The 16,742-nt window shown below is 43.7% G+C and overlaps 1 protein-coding gene across 5 annotated transcripts in view; it reads right to left on the minus strand.

Annotated features, from left to right (window-relative positions):
• The window catches only part of WIPF2 (WAS/WASL interacting protein family member 2), a 79,179-nt gene that overhangs the window by 2,939 nt on the left and 59,498 nt on the right, over positions 1–16,742 (minus strand). For all 5 annotated transcript variants that reach the window (XM_068262984.1, XM_068262986.1, XM_068262983.1 and 2 more), the window contains 3 exons: positions 13,837–14,460; positions 10,780–10,995; positions 6,884–6,985 (listed from right to left, as the gene is read on the minus strand). In XM_068262984.1, coding sequence (XP_068119085.1) covers positions 6,884–6,985; positions 10,780–10,995; positions 13,837–14,460 — 942 coding nt within the window. The remainder of the gene's footprint in view (positions 1–6,883; positions 6,986–10,779; positions 10,996–13,836; positions 14,461–16,742) is intronic.

Consider the following 16,742-nt stretch of genomic DNA (forward strand, 5'->3'; position numbering starts at 1 on the left):
TAAATTTCCCAGGAGTCAGGCGCCTGTAGCGCCGCTGTTACCACTTCCTATTTTTATTAGAAGTCCGCGCTCGTACAAAGTATGACGGCGCAGCCGATGACGTCAACGCGCCTCCCATCTGATCAGGCTCCGCCGGCAAGAAGGGAGTGTGAGGCACACTAAATAGGCACACTATGAATAAGACAGACCTATGGTTTATAAAGTTGTGCTACTTAGAAAGTGTTACGAATGCCTTCAGTAACATACGAATATATTATATTGTAGCACCACTGCAATTTTTGCCTATGGGAACTCGTGGTGCCATTCTTTCCGATGCCTCCCAGAATGCCTTCCCACCCCCCTCCCCCTTTCCAGTCCCCATTACACATTAACCCCTCCCCCCAGCCCGTTCTCCGATTCCCCTTGGTCCCTTCACAATATCTTCCCTCCCCAGTATTTACATCCATCCTCCCCCCCCCCCCCCTCCCTGCATTTTACCTCCTCCACACTTTCCTTTCCCTACCACCCTGCTCATATTGCTTAGATCCCAGGCGCAGTTATAATGCACCCTCATCAATATATACCGATTCACAGATATATGCCCTTAGATCTAAATTTATATTCCATTAATTATTTTCTATCTCCATTAGATTTTAGTTAATTTATAATGTTGAATATAACCCATTAGCGTGTATTATGGTATTTTATGTGTTAGTCACTAAATCCAAATTGTTATTTTTACTGCTTGTCCCTATCTGTGATATGCAGAGGCTCCATACCCTACCCCCTATGAGAAGTGCTACTGTCCATGTCACAAAGCCGCAGTTCGAAGCCTTCCAATGAACAAGTGTGTTCATTATACCACGGCAAAATGGCCGCGGTACGTGGTCTACAAGAGGCGTTCCCGCCTCCCATCTCCTTTGAGACGGCTGCAACACTATCTATGCCGGTGTGGTGTCAGATACTGCAGCCCCGCACGTTGTGCAGCCCCGCATGCGCAGTAGGAGCCTGCGCCCCATTACATTGTGCAGCCACGTGTGAAACGTCCTAAATATCTCCGCTTCCGCACCACGTACACTCCCGAAATTTTCAGGGGATGGAGGGGACCCCCACATCTAGCTCTGTGCCGAATTGCAGCCCCCAAGCCCCGCTGGTTCCCGGGACTGATTGCAGCAAACCTATCTCGGGAACTAGCGGGGCTCGGGGGCTGCAATTCGACACAGAGCTGGATCTGGGGGTCCCCTCCCTCCCCTGAAAATTTCGGGAGTGTACGTGGTGCGGAAGCGGAGATATTTCAGCTAAATAATGTCTAACTTCCCACTGAGCATGCGCGATACTCAGTGAGGAAGGCTGCTTCCGGGCTGCAATATCTGACATTACACCGGCCGAGCGGTAGTACGTGGGAGGCGGGGCGACGTCACCTGCCGCGCCTCACACTCCCTTCTTGCCGGTGTGATGTCAGATATTGCAGCCCCGCACGTTGTGCAGCCCCGCATGCGCAGTAGGAGCCTGCGCCCCATTACATTGTGCAGCCACGTGTGAAACGTCCTAAATATCTCCGCTTCCGCACCACGTACACCCCCGAAATTTTCAGAGGAGGGAGGGGACCCCCACATCTAGCTCTGTGCCGAATTGCAGCCCCCGAGCCCCGCTGCTTCCCGAGACTGATTGCAGCAAACCTATCTCGGGAACTAGCGGGGCTAGGGGGCTGCAATTCGACACAGAGCTGGATCTGGGGGTCCCCTCCCTCCCCTAAAAATTTCAGGAGTGTACGTGGTGCGGAAGCGGAGATATTTCAGCTAAATAATGTCTAACTTCCCACTGAGTATGCGCGATACTCAGTAAGGAAGGCTGCTTCCGGGCTGCAATATCCAACATTACACCGGCGGAGCCTGATCAGATGGGAGGCGCGTTGACGTCATCGGCTGCGCCGTCATACTTTGTACGAGCACGGACTTCTAATAAAAATAGGAAGTGGTAACAGCGGCGCTACAGGCGCCTGACTCCTGGGAAATTTACACTTCGGTAAGCCGTCTCCAGACTACCTATCTCTTATCACACATCCAGATACGGGGAATGTATGCCCCCTTGCTCTCATATGGTCCCTTTCTCCATCCCACTACTTCCATTCGTTGTAGGATTTACTGACACCCACTTAGCAGGTTCCTCTTTACACCCCTGTACGTCTAGCGGATTAGGTTATTATAATATTATCCAGATTCTTCCCTCCATCATATATAGAGGGGTCACCATTGCCTGATGGCACTGCAATTTTGGCCTATTGGGGGTATAGACCTTTTTAGTATGTGAATTTCTCATACCGTCTCTCCATTTAGTACACTAACGCTAGGAGACCTATAGCTTCTCCCCAACATCAGGTTTGTGTGAGATGTTATGTTTTAGACACAGACGGAATCCTTTCTCTCGAGTCTATGTTAATGCATATATTACTGTATTTGGGGATACATCAGTGTTTATGAGAAATATGTATTTCCAATAGACTGTATAATAACTTGATGTTTTGATTGCATCTAATCATTTGTTTTTATGAGTTTATTGCTCATTTTAGCTCATACATATCTTAATTGCCAATTTTATATAAAATGGAAATTTTAGTTGTGAATTGTATGTGAATTGTTCCCATGTGTCTTAGTGCCCTGTCTGTTCTTCTAGGCACAATACACGACCTGATGTAGCTGTCTGTACCGCAAAACGCGTACTCATTTTAAAGTGCCCCATTAAAGCAATTTTTTCTAACCTATTGGGAGTGACTAATTATTAAAGGTAGGATCATTCCATATTCCCATATTAATAATTTGTTTAAACCATCGCCTACACCACTGACGTGTATATCAGCAGCATTTTTTATTTTCTATTATTATAATTATTTATTTTTATTAAAAAAAAAAATCTTTTACCTATTGGTTTACAAACCGCTTCATAAGTACCCTTCAGGGCACCTCCTATCCTCCCGTATCGTGCTATCCTCCCCTGGGATCTGGGGACACCACCTTGGCTGGTGGCATCTTTTCAAAGGAGCAGTGACCACCCAAGCGACGTCACAAGGCCGAGTGAGGACGGTACTTTCTCACATGCAACATTGGTTGGTTGCCTCATGTGCAACCCGGCTTTGTGAGTATATACGATCATTTATTACATCAATCAAAATTGCACGTGCGATAAGACACCAGATCGGGCTCCCGGTGTTTTCCCGTCCCTTTTCTTTATTCTATTAGCGCACATTCTCTAATATTTGCAATTTACAAATTACACTCTGTATTTTAAATGATGAAACAGAGCAGAGCTAATGACACTTTGAACTTGAACTTTCTGACAGAAAAACCGTAGCCACTTAAAGGGATATTGTAGGGGGGGGGGGGGGGGGGGGGTCGGGGGAAAATGAGTTGAACTTACCCGGGGCTTCTAACGGTCCCCCGCAGACATCCTGTTCTCGCGCAGCCACTCACCGATGCTCCGGCCGCGCCTCCGGTTCACGTCTGGAATTTCAGACTTTAAAGTCTGAAAACCACTGCGCCTGCGTTGCCATGTCCTCGCTCCCACTGATGTCACCAGGAGCGTTCTGCGCAGACACAGACCATACTGGGCCTGCGCAGTATGCTCTTTGTGACATCAGCGGGTTCGAGGACACGGCAACGCAGGCGCAGTGGTTTTCAGACTTTAAAGTCTGAAATTCCAGAAGTGAACCGGAGGCGGGGCCGGAGCATCGGTGAGTGGCTGCATAGGCACAGGATGCCTGCGGGGGACCATTAGAAGCCTCAGGTAACTTTATCTCATTTTCCCCCAACCCCCCTACAGTAGTGAACCAGAGACGAAGCACCCTCATGTATTTTACCATATAGATCAGTGGGAACATTAGAGAAAACGCCTACACTGCTCTCTGTTTCATTCTTCACTGCTTGTTATCAGACCTGATAAAATCCCTGACTGAGCATTCAGTCTGGCTTTGCTCTGGAATCATTATAGCAGAGTCATTATGGCAGAGCCAGAAGGGGGCAGGCTTGGGCTTGAAAATACATCAGAGAAGACAGACTCAGCTATGATTCCTGAGCAAAGCCAGACTGAATGCTCAGTCTGGGATTTTATCAGTGCTGATAACAAGCAGGCTGAGCAGTGAAGAAAAACAGAGCAGGGTAGAGTTTTCTCTAATGTTCCCATTGATATATATGGTAAAATACGTGAGGGTGCTTCGTCTCTGGTTCACTTTAAACAAGAAACAGTGAGAGAGGTTGAGATAAACGCTTCAGAAAATAGCAATGCTCTCTGACTAAATTTGTCGGAGAGCTCAGAGACGCTCTTTTGCATAAACAACAACTGGAGTTTCTTCACTCTTACTGTACTGGAAACAATATGAGACTCATAACTGTGCTACTAATGTTCTATTTATTAGCTGTACATACAATTATATTATACATTTACAAGCTACACATGCAAATCATTATCTCATAAGTTTATTTTCACGTCAGATTCCCTTTAATATCATATCATGATGGTGATGGGTCACCAGAAATAGGTTTAGTCATTAAAATGTAAACAATTCCAAGTTCATTTTTTTTGTTTAGTTTTTGTTATGCAAATTCATGCAGCTTGAAAGTGAACCAAATCAAATAGAGCTTAAAATGTTCCATTTTCAAGCCGCAGAAACCTGCATAATTCTGCCCTAACTTGGAATTAAGACCTGTAAGGCTACAGAAGACTGGAAGAAGCTGCATGTAAGCAAGTTTTGTAAAATCATGTCCCCCGTGTAATCTTATGGGCAGCTGCGTGTCCTATGATACAAAACTACCTACATTCTCACATATCTGTGTTGATCCAGAGGAAGGTGAAAAACCCTTACAAGGCATGGTCCAATTAGCCCCAAAAGGGAAAAATTCCTTCCCGACTCCAGATGACAATCAGATAAAATAGCTGGATCAACATCACTGGGAATTACCAAGTAATCATAGCCATGGATGTCTTTCAATGCAAGGAAAGCATCTAAACCCCCCTTAAATGCAGATATAGAATTTGCCGTAACTACATCCCATGGTAATAAATTCCACATTTGAATCACTCTTACTGTAAAGAACCCTTTCCTAAATAAATGGATAAGACTATTCACCCAGCCCTAATCCTTTGCACAAACTTAGGGACAAAAAGTTCATCTGTCAAGTACTGATTTTTTAAATGTCCTTGGGGAAAAAAAAAGCTGCCAGTTGCCCGGTTGACATATTGATCGTTGGGCTCCATTACCATTTCTGGCTTTATCACGCCTACAATGCTTCTTGAACAGCTTCTGCCATTAATTGGAGACGATTCAATCCTCTTCTAATTTTAACCTTTAGGCCTCTTAAACAGTGCAACGTTAAAGTCGCACGTTAGACAATGTTTAAACGTGGACTAACGCACAGCAATATTAAGTCTGTGCAACATTCACAGTGCACATGTTGCATTATGTGTAATGTGTAGCAATATTTAGAAAGTGTTGCATGCTGTGCGTTTTAGCAATAAATCTGCTACGTGTGTGTGTGTGTGTGTGTGTGTGTGTGTGTGTGTGTGTGTGTGTGTGTGTGTGTGTGTGTGTGTGTGTGTGTGTGTGTGTGTGTGTGTGTGTGTGTGTGTGTGTGTGTGTGTGTGTGTGTGTGTGTGTGTGTGTGTGTGTGTGTGTGTGTTGCACATGCTCAGTAATTTTTTTATTTTTTTTTAATGTAACGCATGTGCCGTTTTTTGTTCCATCACTGTGCGACAGAAACAGTGCACCAAACGCAGGGCTAAATGTACTATAACGTCAGTTATAGTCTTTCAATGCGTTGCATTAGGGGCACGTTATGCGACCTTAACGTCGCATCAAAGGCAACGTCCCACTGTGAAAGAGGCCTAATAGAAGAACTTCAGGAGGTGTTAAATTAGCGTGTCCCTTAGTTAGATCGGTTATTACAATTAACAGTTTAATGCTTTTTTCCTTTGCCTTGAAAGATTGCTGAAAACTGCATTTATGCTACTGAAAGACTTCTATTTTGGTATGACTGGCAATGAGCTATATAGCAGATACCTAAAAGCATGAATAACAGAGCAAAGAAGACACTGCCACTTTACTGTTTGGACAAACACCCTGCCAGGCCAATATGCTCCCCACTGCAAAAAGATTGCTGGAAGCCCTTACAGACCATATGCTAGTTTCATATCCAAATGCAATTCATGGATTTGGCAAATGGTCATCTGACACCTGTATATAAAACATTAAAATACACTGTTAAGAGGAGGGAAATTATAAGGTGGACCAGATAGATCACTAGGATAAGCAATTCAGCCACAACCACATTTTACACAGGATTAAAGTATGAGTATTGTGTGTCCAAAAACAATAGAAAGAAGCATGAACCTTAAAGCGACACTGTATTGAATAAAGTTCAGTTCAATTCTCCTCGTATTTATGAATGTCAAACTTCATGTAACCAGGCTGTTTGTCAGATTTTTTTTCAAGTGTCTGTATGCAGTAGCCATCTTTATACACATTGTGAAATCACTCTCCATGTGATGTCTGTGTGGGTAGAGTTAGGTCGAGCTAGAAACTACATCCAGGTTAATCCACGCAACAGGCTGTTTCCTGTTCCGTGGATGGGGGGGGTTAGCCCTATGCGGACTGCGCAGCCGCGGCCAGCTCATGCCGCCATGTTAGTGCAGGCAGGAGAGCCCGACCCAGGCCGTGAGGTCGGGAGCCGGCCCGGGGGGCTACTGAGCGGCGGGGACCCGGCGAAACGGCACAGAGGGAGTCTTCCGTGCCTACAAAAGTGATGCAGGTATATAACTGACATTTAGCATCGGAAGTCCTTTAAGACGTCAGCAAATGAAAAGACAAATCGGTAACAACATAATGTTCTTTGGTTCATAAAGACTTAGGTCTCACCTCTGATTGATTTGCTGGGGTAGATTTTCTGGAAGGGTCTGTAGTCCTCTGGAGCAGGAAATTCATCCACTGAATGAAAAGAGTACTTTGACTCAAAGTCATCTGCAACACATATATAAAATATTAAGTAAGGTAGTTCCTTGTTTCTCACTACCTGATCTGTCATTTCAGATCTCAATTTCCTAGGCATACACCTAGTGAGATGCAATAGTTGAAAGCATTAGAGCAAAATCTTATAAAAATCTAAATTACATTAATGGAAATGGCATTGAATATACAGGCTCACGGAGAAAGCATGGGCAGCAACCAGAATAGCAACCATAGTGATTTCTATGGGGCCCAGTTAGACCTACCTTACCTGTGTCATCTCCCCAAAACAAACACTCACTGTAGACTGAGCAGGTAGCGTAACCCTCTGGTGAATAAGCCTGTGATGTCAGTGATAATGGGGCTTGGCATCCTTTCATGTAAAAGTCAATCAAAATCGTCAGGAAGTGCATTTGAATGGCCCAATTCCAAACTGCATATAATTTGCATTAAATATTCTTGCAAAGCAAAATTATTAGCATACAACCGTCCATCTCTAGACAGTAATATGGCAACCTCTGTTTAACCACCTTAGCGGTATGGACGAGCTCAGCTCGTCCATTACCGCCAGAGGGTGCCGCTCAGGCCCTGCTGGGCCGATTTTGATAAAATAAAAAGCAGCACACGCAGCCGGCACTTTGCCAGACGCGTGTGCTACCTGATCGTTGCCACTCTGCGGCGATCCGCCGCGTGCAGCGGCGAAAGAGAGTCCCCCCAGCCGCCCGAGCCCTGCGCAGCCGGAACAAATAGTCCCGGCCAGCGTTAAGGGCTAGATCGGAGGTGGCTGACGTCAGGACGTCGGCTGACGTCCAATGACGTCACTCCGCTCGTCGCCATGGTGACGAGAAAAGCCAAACAAGGAAGGCCGCTCATTGCAGCCTTCCTTGTTACTTCTGATTGCCGGAGGCGATCAGAAGAACGGATTCGGAGCGCCCTCTAGTGGGCTTTCATGCAGCCAACTTTCAGTTGGCTGCATGAAATAGTTTTTTTTTTAATTTAAAAAAAACCCTCCCGCAGCCGCCCTGGCGATCTTAATAGAACGCCAGGGTGGTTAAAGGGAACCCAAGGTGAAAGATATATGGAGCAGTGTGCTCTACAAACCCCATCAGCCATGCACTCCACCAGACTAATTTTGGCGAGTGCCAGGCTGTCATGACTCTCCTACTCACTGCCCTCCTATCATGCTAGCACATGGAGATTAGAGCAGGGAATAATGAAGGGCCAGATGCGCACACTCATAGCTGTCTAGTCCTGCGAGTCAGCAGCAGCAGGAGAGAAAGTGTGAGAAAGATTGTCTTGTTGTACCAGTGTACAGCACTGCTGCCCCTGGAGTTTACTGCTTGAATTACGAGATTCTGTTTTTCTCGTGGTAATTCAGGCAGCAAATTAAGGGGCAACATCGCTGTACAATGGTACAGCAGATCTTTATCACGGTTTCCACACAGGAGTGAGAGAATGAGTGTGCGTGTTTTACACAGCAGTTTCACTGAAAGAGGCCTTAGAATCCAAAAAACATCAGTGCACCAAGGGATGAAAGGGTCTGACAAGAGAGTCAATAAACCCATTGACCTTTTATACACATCTATCAAGCAAACAGATCACAGGTGAAGATGGTTACCTTTAATTGCCATTATAACACATTTGTGTCAAGTTGTGTGGGTTGCTATTAGGACGAATCACAAGGGTATGTAAACTTTTGATCAGGGTCATTTAGGTAGTTTGTGTAGATTTAAAAAAAAAAAAAAAAAAAAAAAAAAAAAAAAAAAAGTGTAAACCATTGTTTGACAATAACTGGCTTCACCCAACCACTAACTGTGAATGAAAAAGTTTGTTTTATTCATATTCCATGAAAAATGGTTAAGCAAATTCTGCCAAGGTATGTAAAGTTATGAGCACAACTGTAATTATGTCTATATGCATACATGTACCTCATATGCCCCTAAATAGTGCATAATATTGGTTTACATTTCAGAATGCCCTAACCATTCTGGAAATAGAGTTGTAAATTACAAAAGAATGCATTGATTCTAACCCTATATTAGAGTGAATAACCATCCCATTCTTGCCCGATATAGGATTTCAGCAACTGTTCAAAGGACTTTAAAACTGTGCGCTGCTGACTAGCTGGGCAGTCCTCTTAAAGCGTAACGAAACCCAGCATTTCTTCTTTGCTCTAAAAAATTATTTACAGCATATTATATACTACCAGCATTTTTTTTTACTAGAACAGCATTCAAATGGTTACACAAAAGACTTGAAAGTTCAGTGCAGAGAAATCTGGACACATCCAAAGTTTAGATAATGTTAACTTGGGTTTACTTAATTGTATCAAGTGAGGAGAATGTGACATTCTCTGGTTGTGCAGAAGCTCCTGGACAAAGACAGACACTCAAAGCATTTCTGCCTTCAATACATAATGAATAAAACCAGTTATGAATAAAATGCAAAGTCAGCTCTCAAAGCAAAAAATTGTACTTTTGGGAACCTGTAATTTGTAAATGAATACTACTACTTCTGCACAAATACAAATATGATAACCGTATGGCATATAAAAAGCAGGAAAACATGTTCATTGATTATGTCAGGGTTTTATACCAGGTTTTATGGTTGTTGGTGCCAGATGAGCCGGTCTCAGTATTTCACAATCTGCTCAGTTACTGGGATTTTCATGCACAACCATTTTTAGGGTTTACAAAGAATGGTGTGAAAAGGGAAAAAAAAAACATCCAGTATGCGGCAGTCCTGTGGGCTAAAATGCCAACGTTGACTGAAATAACCACTCGTTATAACCGAGGTATGCAGCAAAGCATTTGTGAAGCCACAACACACACAACCTTTAGACAGATGGGCTACAACAGTAGAAGACCCCACCGAGTACCACTCATCTCCACTACAAATAGGAAAAAAAGGCTACAATTTGCATGAGCTCACCAAAATTGGACAATTGAAGACTGGAAAAATGTTGCCTGGTTTGAGGAGTCTCGATAAAGGCAGAATTTGGCGTAAACAGAATGAGACTATGGATCCATCATGCCTTACCACTGTGCAGGCTGGTGGTGGTGTAATGGTGTGGGATGTTTTCTTGGCACACTTTAGGCCCTTTGTGCCAATTGGGCATTGTTTAAATGCCACGGCTACCTGAGCATTGTTTCTGACCATGTCCATCCCTTCATGACCACCATGTACCCATCCTCTGATGGCTACTCCCAGTAGGATAATGCACCATGTCACAAAGCTCAAATAATTTCAAATTAGATTCTTGAACATGACAAACAGTTCACTGTACTAAAATAGCCCCCACAGTCACCAGATCTCAATCCAATAGAGCATCTTTGGGATGTAATGGAACAGGAGCTTCGTGCCTTGGATCTGCATCCCATAAATCTCCACCAACTTCAAGATGCTATCCTATCAATATGGACCAACATTTCTAAAGAATGCTTTCAGCACCTTGTTGAATCAATGCCACATAGAATTAAGGCAGTTCTGAAGGCAAAAGGGGGTCAAACACCGTATTAGTAGTGTTCCCAAGGTTATAAAACAATTTTCACTGCAGATTCAGGTAGGTTTGTGTTCAATCGGTTTCATTCTCAAGAAAAAAAAAATCCATCAACTAAAACAGGAACATTTATTTGCAAATAACTGCCCCCTAGTCAGTCAACTAAATATCTAAAGTTCGAAGACAATGGGTTAAATAAGACTATGCATGTATAGAATATTTGTACCACATTCTATTATTGTATTAGTAAAGTGCTATGAATCAAGAAGCTTCAGTTTGGTATTGACAGACCCACTGTACATAAACTTACCAGCAAATGATCTACCGAAAGGAATAGAGTCACGGTGTCCATTCCTGACAGGGGGTGGGGGAGGCGGAGGCCCAGAAGGCGTTCTGGAGGGAGGTGGAGGAGCCTTGGCCCGGTTCTGAGTAGTTTCACTTCCACCATGCATTCTGTAGGGAGGAGGTGGAGGGGGTGGGGCTTCACGTCCACCATTTCGTGAAGCTGGAGGTGGTGGAGGAGGGGCTGAAGATCGGAAGATAGCAAAAAGAAAAAAAAATAAAATCTTAACAAAGCATAAAAATTATTGATTTAATTAAATACAGGTCACAAATTAACTTTGCACCGTAATCTTAACAGTGGTTAGATACATCATTGCCTGTATATAGTAGGTTGAGAAGATCCAAAATTCCTACTGCCTAGTTACATTTTCTATCCCATAACAAGGCAATGCATCTTTGAGGAGTTTTGGGTTCATCAGCTCAAAGTCTGTAGTCTGAGCACTACCTGCCAAACCACAGCCCTGCTCCACTTGTCAACCATTGGTCAGGTAGACTGAGCACTGGAAAATTGTTGTCTCCATGTCATTGGGGCTTCCATCTTGCTTTCTGCAATTTCTGAAAATAACATTACCTGCATCTGACACTAAACCGTACATTTCAGCATCTGAAATGTTTATATGAGAAGGTGACGGACAGATTCAGAGAGTTATCTACTGCGGTGAACGTGGATACATGAGGAATGGGAGGACAATCATGGTTGAGAGAAGAACATCCTAATACCTCATTTGAAAAGATGACATCCAGAGTAAAGGGCATTTGAACCATTCTAGCCAAGCTAATAGAAAAACAAAAAACACAGGGAGACCGGGAGCCCAATCTGGTATAATATCGCCAGATAACTGGTAGCGTCTATGAGTGATAAGTATTATACCCACAAAGATAGGTTGCTAAAAGGCAACCACTGATAAAGCAGGTGGAGAAGGACCATCCCCACTCGGCCTTTATTGGTCACAGCTCCAAGGCAAAAGGTTTGTACCCCTGGATGTCATCCAAAGGTGTACACCCCAAGATGGGGGTAGCGATACAGCAGAAGGTGGTTTGGAGGCGCCCGTGGTTATGCAATCTAGCTAGCATACAGCAATTATGAATTGATTTATAGTAAGTGTTTTCCTACCTTAAAAGTAGAGATTCTCATAGTCATGGTATTACTATGGCGCCCCAAGATGTGATGTGTAGAAGGGATAATGTCAGCTGGATAGAATAAACAAATAGGCTTACCTTTAAAAGAAAGGGGTAGCCCAAATAAATCTTTTTTTATTAGAAACCAGACACTTGAATGATAATGCATTTTGAAGGTGACTGCAATCCGCGAAACGAGTTATCATTCAAGTGTCTGGTTTCAAATAAAAATTGTATTAATTTATTTGGGCTACTCCCTTCTTTTAGAGGTATGCCTATTTATGTTTTATCCAGCTGACAGCCATTCCACACATCGCATCACATCTTGAGGCGCCTCCTCCCTCCCTGTAATTACCCACACCAACCCACTCAACTTGTGGTGTTGGCCGTGGTTGTTAATTCCCTGGAACCCTTACACACCCTTTTTTCTTTTCCTTGAGAGCGACCTACATTCCTGAAGACTAAGGAACCCGAGTGAGGACGGACTTTCCTCACCAGCCATTACACTGTGGTTGCCAGTCTTGCAACCTATTCTTGTGAGTATTCTGCATACTGTTGTCGAGTATCCCATACCTTCGACGTGCTACACTATCATGGGCTCCTCATGTTCCTGTTTCAGTTTTTTGTCTCCCTTGGAAGGTCCTTAGATATCATTGGTAACACACCCTCTACTTCCTATACCTGTATATTTGCAAGGGAAGGGCTCTCTCACCCTTTAGTATCTTGGAATTTGTTATACATTTTATTCATTACTTTTGTTACTGCAATCACCAATTCTGTATATTGATGTGTACTATTGTCTGTATTATTATGTCCCCCATGTTTGTTTCTTACTTTGCACAGTGCCATGGAATATGTTGGTGTTTTATAAATCCATAACAACAATACTGTGTTCCACGGCAGCTGCAATACATGCTGGGTATCAACGATGCATGCCGGGAGATGTAGTTCCCATTGATGTGATTACATCGCATGGCCAGAAGATGTAACCACATCAAAGAACTGCATCTTCCAGTATGCATTGCAGTCACTGGGACACATATCATTGCAGGTATATTCCACTTCCATATAGACAGGGAAGGCTAAAGAGTAGCCCCCTGCAGGTAAGTTATTGCTTGCTTGCTGCCGAAAAGCCCCCATAGTTTGTGAACCTCCCTTTGGGGAGGTTCATTTAATGACAGTGCTACCCTAAAGGTGGCCACTAACGGTCCACTTTTTATTGAACAATCGTTTGAGCAATTAATCAGAACTAACATGTCATAATACATTGTTTTCACCATCAAACAAATCTGTACTTTCTATCCATCAGATCCAATTAAAAAAAAAATTCCAATCAACAAAATTGCCGAATGATCCCTTTAAGAATAGTTTACAGTCGATTGGCAGAAAAACTCCACTGATGTTACCAAACTTGTCAAAATTTTCTAATTGTTCGAATGATTCTTCAATAAAAATTGGACAATTAGTTGCCACCTATATAGGAGCAACCAGGTGTTCAGTATACTTTAGCTAGTCAGCTCTGTTTTAGGATTATTTAAAAAAAAAAAAAAAAAAAAAACCATTTCATTAGGTGGTAAGCAGCTTTATTTTTGTGACCATCTGATAAAGAAAGATCATAACCTTTCAAGAAATGTTATTGCATATAAAGTATAAAAAATAGAACTAATAATGATGCTACAAGTGATCTAACATAGTTGCAATCAACTATTGTGGAGCACTAAGTAACATACTGATTCTTTATGAATACAATTTAATTAGAACTTAGAAAAATGGAAGAAAATGCATCTGGCATGAATGTGGTTTGTTCCAAAAGCCAGGTGGGTGGGACCCACTGCTTCAATTTGTCGATTTCTGTAATTAACAACTAAAAGAGTAACATTTTTGTATAGTGCTCAAAAAGCCTTACCTGCTTCTCTTACTCTTGCTGGGGGATCTCTAGCTGGTGGTGGTGGTCTATTTCCACCAGGGGAAAGGTTGGCTGAAGGAGGAGGAGGGGGAGCCATAGTTCGCACTGGTCCAGCCTGCCTGCGATGGAGTGAGTTGTGCCTCTGTGGTAATTCTGGTGCCAATTCATTTATTGGACTGGGTGGTCCATTAACAGATGGAGGTGGCTGTCTATAAGGTGGCGGTGGGGGAGCATGATTAGAGGGCGTCCTCATGTTGATAGGAGAGGGAGGAGGCTTGACTGGCGGGGCAGCAGGGGCACGGTGTCCTGGGGTTGGTGGTAGAGGCTTCTCTCTGTTGTATGGTTTGGCATTCTGCGAGGAAGGAGAAGCAGCAGCTGTTTGACGTCTGCCTGGTGGAGGTGGGGGAGGTGCGGAGGAACTGTGCTTCATAACAGGACTGCTTGTACTGGGGGGCCGAGTGAGATCAGGCAGGGATGGTCTGTGCGCTCGTCCAACTTCTGGAGGGGAAGAGCGATTGCTGCCGCTGTCTGAGTCATCCTGCGGTCTACCTCCCGTGACTGGAGGACGTGGAGCAGCTGATCGTGTGGAAGAACCCTGAAGAGGAGACCGACCAGTGGGACCATCTGAAACATAGTAAAATCACCATCTGTCTCAAAAACAGATTTGACAGGTACATTACTCTATTTTCGAACTTCCTACATTCAGTTAGCATGTCACTCCCATGCTGTCCCTGGAGGAAGCTATTCAACCTGCTCAGCTGAATAGCTCTTTAGTACTTCTCATACAGCCTTCAGTACTCGCATCCCGAGTGCTTCCCAAGAGGAGCACATCCATACTACACTGGCACAAGCTTGGACTCTGGGCTGCAAGTAGTTCCAAAGGCTGCAGAGAGCTAGCATGGGTAATCTCAGCTATATTTATTTTCGTATCCTGCAATTCATGATCAAAGGACAACCTGGGAGCTCAATGCTGCATTGACACAAGTCTATTAAAGAGGAATGCCAGTGAAAATAATGTAATATAAAAAGTGCTTAATTTTTTTACAATAAATTTTGTATAAATGATTTAGTCAGTGTTTGCCCATTGTAAAATCTTTCCTCTCCCTGATTTACATGCTGACATTTATCACATGGTGAAATTTTTACTGCTGGCAGGTGATGTCAGTGGAAGAAGATGTCGCTTGCTTTTTGGGCAGTTGGAAAGAGCTGTTACTTCCCACAATGCAACAAGGCTCCCACAGTATGATGTTAGGACCTCAGAGCTGTGAGGCGCTGACATCACACTGTGGGAGGCTTTTCACCACAATATCAGCTACTGATTGGGATGAAGTTCAATTCTTGGTTATGGTTCCTCTTTAAACCTTTCAGGCATTTCTACACAGGAGTCTTTTCCTAGAAGTTGATGTGACTAATCTGTTAGAGAAAAGGAGAAATTTTGAATATAGTTCCGCTTTAAAGGGTACCTGAACTGACGTGAACAGATAAACGTGTAAGTGAAGGGCCATTCCCACATATAACTAAGCGGGGTTCCTTTTTCTCACTGAAAGGGTTAAAGGACAACTGTAGGGAGCATAATATGGAGGCTGCAATATTTATTTCCTTTTAAACAATACCAGTTGCCTGGCAGCCATGCTGTTCCATTTGGCTGCAAGTATTTGAACAACACCAGAAACAAGCATATGGCTAATCTCGTCAGAAACACCTGATCTGCTACATGCTTATTCAGGGTCTATGGCTGAAAGGAGTAGAGGAAGAGGATCAGCAGGATAGCCAGGAAACTGGTATTGTTTAAAAGGAAATAAATATGGCAGTCTCCATATCCCTCTCGTTACTGTTGTCTTTTAAACATTCAGGTATGCAAATGACCGTTCTAGTTCACACTCTGCGCTTGCAGCTGTGCTAGCCTGCGATCGCGTTCGGCTCCGCAATCGCTTTGCGGCTAAAATCTTGAGATTAAGCGTGATTTGCGCTTGTGATTTCCGTTCAATAGAACAAGAATCACAGCGCAATCGCCCCGAAATGCTGCATGCAGCGCATTTGCGATTGATCAAAATTGCAAATGCTGCAGTGTGAATATATCCATAGATGGCCAGGTGTGTACTGGTCCTGCCCCCTCTCCCCCTTAGATATTCCCCAGATAGCCATTATGCCCCCCTCCCCTCACCTCCATGCTGCGATCGGGCAAGCAGCATGGAGGATTAGCATGTAAACAGCTCACCTTGCCTCGCTCCAGCGCGATCAGCCTCCTCTCCGTGCATCACCGCTGCCTGTGTCTTAATGCCGAACGGATCGGGTCCCGGCTTGATGACGCCATCAAGCCGGGACCTGATCCGTTCGGCATAATGACACAGGCAGTGGTGATGCACGGAGGGGAGGCTGATCGCGCTGGAGCGAGGCAAGGTGAGCTGTTTACATGCTAATCCTCCATGCTGCTTGCCCGATCGCAGCATGGAGGTGAGGGGAGGGGGGCATAATGGCTATCTGGGGAATATCTAAGGGGGAGAGGGGGCAGGACCAGTACACACCTGGCCATCTATGGGGAGGGGGGCAAAGGGGCACACTCAGCTATGGGGGCAAAGACGCTCACCTGGCGAGATATATATATATATATATATATATATATATATATATATATATATATATATATATATATATATATATATATATATATATATATATATATATATATATATATATATATATATATATATATATATATATATATATATATATATATATATATATATATATATATATATATATATATATATATATATATAGGCAATGACAAAGGGGCACATCTAATTATCTATGGGGAGGGGGGGAGAATACAGCGGCACACCTGGCGATCTATGGGGTGTCAAGGGGGAACATATATAGCTTTTACACTGTGGGAGGGGCTGATA

This window comes from Hyperolius riggenbachi, chromosome 12, assembly GCF_040937935.1.
Source record: "Hyperolius riggenbachi isolate aHypRig1 chromosome 12, aHypRig1.pri, whole genome shotgun sequence".
NCBI lineage: Eukaryota > Metazoa > Chordata > Amphibia > Anura > Hyperoliidae > Hyperolius > Hyperolius riggenbachi.